This window comes from Semicossyphus pulcher, unplaced genomic scaffold, assembly GCF_022749685.1.
Source record: "Semicossyphus pulcher isolate SPU_LCO1_2020_fin unplaced genomic scaffold, fSemPul1.0.p SCAF_8, whole genome shotgun sequence".
NCBI classification, from domain to species: domain Eukaryota; kingdom Metazoa; phylum Chordata; class Actinopteri; order Labriformes; family Labridae; genus Semicossyphus; species Semicossyphus pulcher.
In genome coordinates this window covers 28,642,643-28,654,160 of record NW_027211759.1, presented here as the reverse complement: position 1 = coordinate 28,654,160, position 11,518 = coordinate 28,642,643, and the positions used below count along the sequence as shown (strand labels likewise).

Here is an 11,518-nt window from a genome sequence, read left to right as displayed (position 1 = left end):
TTATTGATTTATGGGAAAGGTTGCAATTGGCATTCAGACCCGAGTCAAATGACTCTGCAGTAGACCCAGGAAATTATCGCCTCCGCTCTGATCGGCATTGATGGGAACACAAAACCTATGTCGACACGCAATCTCCGCCCCCTTCCCGGCGTGATGCTATGACTCCTCTTCATATCAGCTACAATTTCTGCCCGTCTCCATCCGAGCAGCGCACGAACATCGTTCCAAATTTGTCGGCGCCGAGTTTGATAAACAGACTGAATAAGTAATAGATTCAATAAAGACCTAGGACACTCCAGTGGCAATGGGAAAAGAGACAATTGGCATCTATTAGCGGGTCTTCCTAGGTCTGAAAAACCTGCGTTAACGCGCTTATTTTGGTGGGAAAGGGATATTGGATGACTCGTTAAGTTACTGTGTTACCTCCTGAGAAAAGTAACATGTTAGATTACTTTTGTGTTCCCAAAAATTAAACCCTGAACTGGGCAGAGGTGTACAGTATTAGGCACAGCTGTTTCTATGACGACAATCCGACTCAGGCTCTTAGTCCCACCAGTGTTGTGGAGCTGTGTTTTGCTGCAGATGCTTCTTCACATTTGAAGTCGAGCTCTTCACAGCTGACGAGCACTTATCCTTCAGACACAGCTTACATTTCACCGTCATATTATTCTCGTCCATTTCACCCAAACATTCAGAATAATGTGAATATTTCCACAAAGCAAACGTTGTCCTCTCTGACAGCTCACTAGTTGAATATGGCTAGCTACACTGCTGGTACGCAGGGATTTTTGTTTTTGTGGCGACAAAAGGAAAAGAGAAATACAGCTTCTTTTTCCAGAATTACTTTTAATGAAAAAGTAACTTAATAATGGATTACTTGAATTACTTATGTTACACCCTACAACAAAAAAGTAATCTGAGTACCCTAACTGGTTACTTTGTGATGTGTTTCCCCCAAACACTAGTTAGCATGCACTAAACAAGAAGTGCAGCTGAGGCTGGATGTAACATTCCTTTTACACGGGAAGTCTATCCATTAGTTAAGGTATTTTATCGTGGATCAAAGACTTAGATCAATAAACAGACCATGGTTAGTACCCTTGGTAGCCGCACTAACTTCAGTCCTGAATAAATCTGTCAAGAAAGGATTATGCACACAAGCTTCTTCACATCACATCTCATTTTCATACTGGCTAGTCTGTTGGCTGACCCAACATGTGTTTCTTTTACACAAGAATTTCAAAAAGAGCATAAGCTTACAAATGAAAGTGTATTTATCTATAAAATACTACAAAAAAGGCGCTCAGAAATCCCCCGACTTCCCCGATCTCTCCCTTCATCTAAAGAGCACTTTGTAAGTTGTAGCTTCTGTTTCACTGGGATACAGTTGTAAAAGTTATTGAATAGTAACACAGCCAAAGAAAGACAATTTCCTTTCTGAACATCAAACCACTTCAGTAATATGAAGCAGAGTCTCATCCTAATGCCTCTTCTATCAAGGAATAACACTGGATATTGGCTCCAGAGGGGAAGACTTCTCAGCAGCACGCACAGCCGTCCGCTCTGCAGCAGATCAAAGTTCGGATAGTTCATCAGCACATACCACAAAATATTTGCTTGATAACAGCAGGAAGATTTGCCAGAACACAGCATATTAAGAAAAGTGCTTTCACTGGGCTTGGACTCCTTTAGATGTGAGAGGTCATATAAGGCAAGAAGGTTCACTAAGGTTCGAGATTGTAGGGCAGACATTGTTGATTTGGGTGCTGGACACAGTAAATCCCTCAAGAGAAGCACTTTGAACGAATAAGGACAGGAAATTAAGTTGCATGAGATGTGTTTTTCTCCAGAGTGGAATAAAGTAGTGGATGTCTCACTTTACCTTACAAACTCAACACTCGTCTGACATGTTTACTTTTAAAGAATAAACTTGCACAATGATAAAGGAACAGGAATCAGTTCAAGTGGAGTTCTGAAATAATTAACGTAGCAGTTTAACTTCAGCAGCAGTTTGCTGTTAGCAAGTAATAATCTCGAAGATTTTCATTTACACTACCAGTCAAAAGTTTGGACACACTTTCCCATTCACTTGTATGAGAAAGTGTGTCCAAACTTTTGACTGGTATTGTAAATAAATGTCTGTTAAGTCTCGGCCCCCATTTAGTGATGCTTTTTCCATCAGCCAGCAGTGGTTGGTCTGCCAGAGAGGGTAGGCGGAGCTAAGCTTCTGCTTTTCCACTCTCTGCAAGTGTTGCGAGTAAACAGTAATCTACTATGGCTGAACAAACAAAGAAAAGATGGATGACTACAGATACTTCAAAAATAAGTGAAAATCCAAAGAAAAAGAAACAAACTGGACGCTTAGATGAAGGCAAACCGTCAGCCAGGAAAATCAAGAGTTACAACCGGAGCCAAGCGTGGACGTCACACATGCAGCACTGTGTGGTTTATCGCCATAGCTGCCGCCAAAGAAAGCAAAACTTAGATGTTTGCGATAACCACTCTCAATAGGCTAAGGAAACTTTTATTTCCCATTGTCCAAACATTTTCAAGAAACTAAATCACATTTAGCCATAAACTACAAACAGTTTAAAATTATGTTTTTTTTATTTCTGTTTCACCTTTGTTTCCCTAAAAAGACCCTTAGACCCGCCCTGCCTATATTTGTTTCATTAAAATCACTGTGAAGGCATGCTCAGGCATATTGATATTTATTAAACCAATATAATGAATTGTTGCATTTCCTGTTTTGGAAGTGACCTGGTTCAGGTGTTGGAGTGACACAGATACTCCCGAGGGCTTTGCTGCTGTTCACCACCCTCCAGTGTAAAGTAACTGGTAGCTAGAAAAGCTTTGCTTCCACAGAAGCTTGTGATGATGACACTTCACATCAATCTGTAATTCTTCAGATGATTTAATTTAAATGCTTTCTGCTGCAAATGATGATGTTTAATGGGAAAGCATCCTCGACTTGATTAATCATTAGCGCCGTAATTAAAGCTGTGCAGCACTAATAACAACTGACAAAATTATATGCTTTCATTAACGCTCAAGTCTGAAGAGGTTTAAATGTACATGAGAACATTAGAGTCCTTGCTGTTTGTTGAAACTGAGATCCAAAAACTAATAAGCTCAACATCTACCTGCTGAGGTCGTTTAAGAAGCTAGCATGAGTGTTATTGCTGCAGTAACATATTGTAGCTATTTACAAAAGGAGCACTTGAACAGCATGTGGTTCAGCTGCATGGACTCAAATCTGGTTCATTTATTACATTTTAAAAGCCTGTTTGGAGAAGGCAAACACCAAGCAGCACATGCATATGATGCAGGTCTACACATATCTGTCCTTCAGTCTTTAATCTGCAGCGCTGTTCATAAAGTTAACTTACAAACCTCAGAACTACACTGAATGACACTGAGTTACACAGAAGGATTTTCGGGTAATGTTATGTTTCAGTTCCACCTCTCTGTGGGGTCTGAGTGGGGTACAGTCCACAGACATGCTTGGTTTGTGAGGACATACTTTGGCACAGTGGTGGTTTGAGCTTTTGAGCTGCGAACACAAACTCCTCACAATGATAATGCAGAAATGCTGGTGCTAAGGTGCAATGTTTAACATCTGCAATAGTATCACTTCTGCTAATAAGCACTAAACCCAAACTGGCTGATGGAGATGCCTTTAGCTTTGCAAGAATTTAGTAATAAAGTATTTGGACGTAGTGGTCATAAAAGTGATTACTGCGAGGAACATTGTCATGGAGACCTCAGTCTGTAAATACACCACCTGAAATGAATGTTGATATTAAAGCCGAGAGGAAGGTGCACATTCCTCTCGCTCGTTGATCAATGTTTATTTTGCGTTTGTGGTGTGTTTTGATCAGTATTTTGTTAAACATAGTTAAGTCTCATTGAACAACAGGTGAGGGGTAATTGATTCCACCTGAAGCAACTTGGCCCTGATCACAGAGCTTCAACCTGATTGGTTCAAGGTGAGGGGGAACAGCAGACTGGTTGGTCTGTATTTGTCACTGAGGCTGTCAGAAGAGCCAGTTTTTCCTGTGGTGAACCTTTTTGTGTGGCCGGCCTGAATAAATTCTTTTTTTTGCAACTAAGAAAACTGATTCCTGGTTTTCCATCCTTCCCACTCACACTGCCTGCCTTCCACAAGTACAACAAACATGAATATCTGTACCAAATTTCATGAAAATCTATGTTTTAATTAGGAGATGTTAATCAAAACCACAAACGCTAGCCTCTTAGTGTAGAGGAAAAGTTAACAAGTCATTGTGATGTTTAGAAAACCATGTATATCTAAGTAGAGATATTTCACAGATTTAGCAAAAACCTTTGACTACTGATTATTATGATTCATCCTCTGACCAAAAGTGTCTGTAAAACAATCCATGGGAACTCTCCAAGAGCTGCTGAGATACTTCTGTCTGGACCAAAATGATGGACCAACCGACTGATCTCCATTATGATCTCTGAAAGGCTGAAAATCCTGAACGACAGGACGAACACTGTCAGTAAAATGACTTACTGCTTTCAAAGAGTCCTAAACAGTGCCCTCTGCTATGCTGCAACGAAATGTTCCATATAGTCGGCTGTGTTTTTACGTCAGTTTGGAAGAAACCCAAAAACCTCCTGCGAAGAAATAAAAGCACGTTGTCTTTGTAGCGTGACTCCATAAACCTGAAAAACCAGCAAGCTTCACGTTTTCATTGTTTGCCGAGATAAGTGAGGCGCACCTGTGTTATGAGAAGATCCAAACTGGACCCGACAGTGCAGGAAGCCTCTGTTCATTCCAGTCCAATAAGTCCAATCTGGGCACCCTGGTGAGCGGCGATCATGGGAGCAGCGCCCACGCAGACATGAGAGAAACATCACAAGGCAGGCAGCGTGGTTCTCAGTGAGGGGCTTTCTGCATGTCAGCGGGGTCTGGATTGTGGGGGCGGGTGTAATAGAAACATACCGGCCATGTGCAGACACTGTGCTACCCCTTCCATATGGGAATATTTACATGCCTTCTTTGTTGTTCAAACATCAAAGCTGAAGAGACCCATCGAGTTGATTTTATGGCATCTTTTAGCAAATTTGCAGAGGGGACTTTAAATATCCTGTAAAACCTGTTCCACAGCATGAAGACCACCCCATCAAGTCTTACAGGGCGTATGAATGGAAAGGAAATCTGACTGTAGATGATGCTATAGACTATGGCTGCACAATTAATCGAATATTAATCCCGATCAAGATTTTGGCTGCTCACGCTTAAATAATTGACTGACGGTGGTTGATGTTTAAAATGCTCCACTTGTAGAAAACTCTGCTGCATATCAAATCAAGCGCTCCCTAAACTAACAGCCCCTCCTCCAGGGGGCGATGGAGAGGTTTGGGCTTCACTTTTGGGGGAGCTGGCATGTCATGTGATGAGCGCCTACCTTGCAGCGACAGTTTAGAAAGGAAGAGTAAACAACAAAGATGGTGTTTCGGCTCAACGAGGGATTTTCAGTCGAATGTGGTTGTCATGGTTACAGCAGCTGTTGAAAACAGGTAGAGAATACGTACACTACCAGTCAAAAGTTTGGACACACTTTCCCATTCACTTGTATGAGAAAAGGTGTCCAAACTTTTGACTGGTAGTGTAGCTGTCCTCGTGAAAGCCTCTCTGTTGTTCTTCATTACGAGCTCAGAATAAACTTCTCTGTTACGTCTCTGAAGAGTTGTTTGTGCAAACGTGTCATGAAGGTGACTAACACTCAGTCACGTTTTGAACGCTGCTTGTTGTTACGCTAAAACAGGAAGAGAGCGGGTCACCTGATAAACCGAAACACAGGTTTAAGGCGAGTGATGTTAAGAAGAAGAAATAGTCAGCAAAGAGGTCATGAAACCTGCGTCTGCGCCGCAAAGCAACACGACTAACTTGTTGAAGCAGCTGAAAAAACAGCACAAAGTGCAGCATGATGAGTGTGTGAAGGCCGAGAGGAAGAACGAGCTGCTCCCCGTCCTCCAGCGTCAAGACAGACATCCCGAACAGAGACGCTGTGCAGAGACACCCTATCCACCCAACTCCTAAAGACACACTGAGATTACCCAAGCCATTTGCATTGCATTTTGCCTCGAGAAGATGCAGCAAATTCAGGTAAAGAAGCTAATTTCTAAGTTTAAGTTAGATGCAAAATTTGTACATGAGCTGCATGCAGCACAAAATGCATGTGTTACTCTATTTAAATGTGAAAGTAAATAAAAAGAATGCTATTCCTAAACTTAATACATAATTGTGATCTCAGTATTGATCAAAATGATAATTTAGCCATAATCGTGCAGCCCTGCTAGCGTATGAGGGAAATGTATGATTTTTTTAATGGTGGTGAAATTTAAAAATGAACCTGTGATGTAATCTAGGTCTATTTCAAAGACGGCTGCACAGGAAGCAAAACAAAAGCAGAACACCATAAATTTATTGTGGAAAAAAAAGCAACATCAGGAAGAAAAAAAGTCTATTCTGGCACATTGTTCATCTTTATATTACAAAAAAGGAGAAAAAGGCTACAAATCTGATAATTTATACAAATACAACAACTTTCAAAAATAAATCTTTAATTTAGTAAACGCTCTGTGAACAAGTTTCTGCAATAACCCAACGAGATCCCTGAGCAGAGACACAGAGTGAAACACTTTTTACATCTTCACTCGAGCAGAAACGATCGTCAGTGTTTGTTCAGAAACACTTTGTATACACAGGAGACACGAGGAGGCTGTGTGAGTGTGAGGTGTGTGAGGCGTGGGGCGGGAATGAAGGTCATTATCTTATTGAACACATCACTAGTGACATCACAGTTAAACACAGAACAGTGTTAACACTATTGTGACTGTAAGTGACACATATATCCTACATTTTTATCCTTCATTGACGGTATTTATCTACTCTGTATTTTTCTATAGTGGGCCACTTGGATCATCATATCCACTATCGTCCTTCATTTGACATTTAAACTCAGTGCCAGCTGGTTCTGATGCTAAAGCAACACAAAGCAATAACTTACAACGTTCTTTAAAACTAAGGACTCAGGAGGTTTGTGGCCAATAACAAACACATGAGCACAAATACTGTACATATTCTCACTCCTGGGAAGGTGCTGTTTCACTGACTGTATGCTGATAACAACAAACAAACAAACAGATGTTAATAACACAGAATATATACAAAAGAGACCCTTAAGACTGCCGGAGAAATACTTCATGTAACAGACCAAACTCGCTCGATATCTGAGCTTCCACTTTAAGTCCGGCTACTTTTTTGCTGCATGACTTTCTGTATACTGTACACAATGTAAGTATATATTAGGATTCATTTATACACACAATGAAATTAGTTTTATTCCAACAAAAACATTAAAACATTTCCCTCAGACGTGCCGTGTCTTTGCATTGTTCTGTGATGAAGTGTGGCATAGGCATAGCTTCTGTATTTGGTTTGAACTCTGTCATCTGCTCTTCACACACTCAAGGAGGTGTGACCAAAAGTACCGTACCTGCCTCTTTGTTCTCGGTCACTTCCACAGGAAGAGAGCTTTATATTTCCTTTAATAGCTTCTTATGTTTGCCGACGAGCCAGGTACCATGGTGACTTGGCTTTTTTTTCCCAGTGCAGGGCAAGAAGCAGTGGTTGTAAAAACACCTGCATGCTTCTGAACGCCGCTTAAGTAGACTCGCACCTTTTTTAAGGCATCACACTGAGAAGGAGCTGAGGAGCTCAACATTCAGCCAGATCCAGCCTTTGTCGAGCTTTTAGAGGCTGCTGTTGCTGCGATTGCTACCTAATTAAATTCCCTTTTTCCGAGTTTATTTTACCAAATATCACAACTTCCGCTACACATGGCTTGCAACGATGGTGCAAATTTTCTTCATTATGAAGTGTGTGTGTGTGTGTGTGTGTGTGTGTGTAATCTCATAAGCAAAACAAAGTGAAGATGTGAGTGGAGATTTAAGAGGTTCAAACTTGATTAAAATGATTAATTTGGTGTTTGTGGGTGCTAGCCAATCCTCCATACTGCCTTATTTTCTTTATTACCAAGATTGAACGTCTGATCAAACCAAGAACTTTATTAAATAGCCTCAGTGCAGCCTTCTGAGATTCTTTTGTACTTTATCTCACACTGCTCAGAGGCAAATCTCACCACTTTGAACTACAAATGCTCGTTTAAAAAGCCCTAATTCACCACAAATGTTGAGGGATGTACCTATCTCACTTCAAGTTTAAGTGCTCTTGTTATAAAGAAATTAAAAAGCCAAAAAAGGAAGAAAAAAAAAGTGGTTCCTGTGAGAGAACTAATTTTGTATGAAGTTCTAAAGAGTCCAAACACCATGCAGCGCCTGCCAAACTGTGAGCAATGCCTCTGAGAGAGCTGCTGGCCTGAGGTGTGTGCAGAGCTCAGGAGTTATTAGGAGGGCTTCGCCGCACAGTCATGGCCTCTCTGAGCAAACATCCTCCCTGAGTCCCTCCTGCATGAGGAGAGCGAATGAGGAGCGTGTGGGCCGTCCCAGATCTGGCGTGCAGATGGCAGGTAGGCGGGCGGGCTGAGCTCAGGGGCTCGTGGTCCTCAGGCCCTGCTTCTCCATGATGTTCCACAGTTTACGCAGGTTCGACTGGGTGATGCCGTCATCCGGCTTCAGTTGAAGAGCTCGGAGGTAATTGGCTTCAGCTTCTTGCAGCTTCCCGTTGAGGTGGAGGATCGCCCCCAGGTTCATCAAGGCTGCCGGATACTGAAACCAAAAGAGAAGCTCATTTTAGGACCAGATCAGTTTCACGCTAATTACACCTCAGGGTGGCTTAAAGCTCTGCTCCAAAAGTGCACGCTCTTTTCTGTCCAAGAATAGCAACACAGGACTTTTCCCTGTTACTGAGAGGTAGACACAATGAGGACGACTACAGCGAGTCGCTGCTCAGACATGAGGCAGGACTGAGCTAACATTGTAGAGAATCACTTGATCAATATTTATATTATACATCAGAGGCCAACAGTGGATGTTTGTGAGATCAATTATGCAAACGAAGTCCATCTATTCACACTTTGGGGTTTAGAGAGGAATGGGAATTTGAGCAGCAAATGTTTTGTGTCACTGAGCCACATCCAATCTGATAAAGAGGGTGGACACCAAACAGACAAACTTTTAACTCATAAAAAAACAGAGCTAAGGGTCAGAGTGCACGAATAAGTAAAGTCCTATATTAAATATTAATCATATTATCCTTTTTAATGAAACAGTCACTGTAAAACATTTGGTCATCCTGTGAGGTTAAACAGCAGACTACACACGCTACTATCACCATGACTGTGTATGGAGATGGTGACCGTGCTTCTCTGCGTGTCCCTGTGTCTTCCCTGTGGCCTCAGATGTCACAGCGACCACCACTTTGAAGCCGGTCTTGATAAGCACTTTCCTGCCTGTGCCGAGGGGCAAAATCATCATCAGTGCGACCGGCGGTGAGTCATGAGGACATGAGCGCAGGGAAAACGTCCAGGGTGCAATCACCACAAGACTGTGAAGAAACCCGGCCGAGGGAGGAACAACATCTGATCTCCATTCTGGTTTGAAGTGTGGAAAAGATGTCTGTCCTGTAGTGAAGCTACTGTTTCACTGCTTTGGACGTTTATAATGTTTGTAGTTGTAATCCCTAGGAAACGAGGAATGCTGAAATGAAACAGTCTCTTTAAAAAAGGCCCATCGTGTGCTTTACTGCGCTGAGTGGGACTTGTTCCTATAATTATCACCTCATAAATCACTGTCACGTAGAATGGCACATGATTATGGCTTCTTGACGATTTGTGCATTTTACCACAGGACCTAATTTTTTTTCATGGCCTATTAACTAATCAGGACTCATTCTCAGAGCAACTATGTTATAAAATCTGTGGTATGTAAAGAGAAAATGTGAACCAGTGACAACAGCAGAAACACCAACAGCACACTAAAGAGATAATAGAATAAAAAACAATTATGAAAGGACTCATAAGGCCATTTTCATGTTCTGCATGGCTTATAAATAAAACAAAGATCAAAGATCAAAGTTCATGGTTTTACCACTGCAATAAAAATATACGATAAACTATCAATCTCTGAAATGGGGTCTGCACGGTGGTGCAGTGGTTAGCGCTGTCGCCTCACAGCTAGAAGGTCACTGGTTCAAAGTGGGCCTTTCAGTGTGGAGCCTGCAGGTTCTCCCCGTGCATGCGTGGGTTCCCTCCGGGGCCTCTGGCTTCCTCCAACAGTCAGTCAGTTCTTTGGTGACTCTTAATTGCCCATAGGTGTGGGTGTGAGTGCGAAAGTTTCTCTATGTGTCAGCCCTGCGATTGACTGGCGACCAGTCCAGGGTGTACCCCCGCCTCTCGCCCAATGACAGCTGGGATAGGATCCAGCCCCCCGCGACCCTGAACAGCATAAGCGGTGTAGATAATGGGTGGATGGCATCTCTGAATTGCAGAGCAACCATCGAAACACTTTCCGTACAGGTAACGTTATCCCTTTTTAGATTGCAGTTCTGAAAACAGCACAAACACACACAGCGCTGTTATGCCCTGCTGGCTCCGCCGTTTACACTGACACCGTTCAGCCTCTGGTACTACGTCTGATGCCGCGTCAGATGCAGAACGACTTCGCCCCACCATTACATCTCTGTGTGTTTAATAATAGTAATAACTTTATTTATAATGCATCTTTCTAAACCAAAGTGGTAAGGTGCCTTACAGGCAAACAAAACAATACAGAGTAAAAACAGGCGGACAAAAGCAGTTGTTAAAATAACCATAATAAAAATAAATAAATAAAATACATAGAAGACGAGATGTAACAGAGGCGTAATAATCCCGGCAGTGGCAGTGTAAAAGGGGCTATTGTGAGTCTGAAGGTCTTACTGTGCACATTCAAGGTTTAGTTATGGATGCATCGAGAATACCTTTCCAAAGAGGTGACCAAACACGACTACTCTCAGATCGTATATTTTACTTTGTCCTGCTGGACGTTTGACTGCCCTTCTTTGATGGACTTCTCCGACCTTGTTTTGTACCCCAACAACACTCTCAAAAACATCTCTCTGTTTATCCAGCATCGATGTTAGATGAGTGATGGCCCATGAATAAGAATTTCCATGGGAACAATGTGTCCAGCAGTGATTCATTTCTCACGGGGAGAATAAAATTGATGATAAATCAAAGAGACTCTGAGATAATCCCACTGTCGCTGAGACAGGAGCCACTTCCTCCTTCGCACACATTAAACATGCAACAGATGTAACATGAGCAACACTTCTACTGTGCTCACCGAGTTCTACTGTGGCACATTAAACTTACTAGACATCACATTGTGCAATTACATTAATCCCTTAGCAAAACAGGGGCAGCCGGAGTTTTTGACTCTAATGGTCGGGGTAATTCTGAAGCAGTATAAATTACCTCCTGTTTGACCCGACGTGTGGAGGTCAAACCACAAAACAACGCTGGGGGATCAATTTGCAAGTTAA

At 42.1% G+C, this 11,518-nt stretch overlaps 1 protein-coding gene across 1 annotated transcript in view; it reads right to left on the bottom strand.

The window, feature by feature from the left end:
- Positions 1-8,473: 8,473 nt before the first annotated feature.
- The window catches only part of tmtc2b (transmembrane O-mannosyltransferase targeting cadherins 2b), a 102,985-nt gene continuing 99,940 nt past the window's right edge, over positions 8,474-11,518 (bottom strand). Inside the window, exon 12 of the mRNA XM_069686777.1 lies at positions 8,474-8,763. Within this exon, the coding sequence (XP_069542878.1) occupies positions 8,584-8,763 (180 nt within the window). The 3' untranslated portion in view covers positions 8,474-8,583. The remainder of the gene's footprint in view (positions 8,764-11,518) is intronic.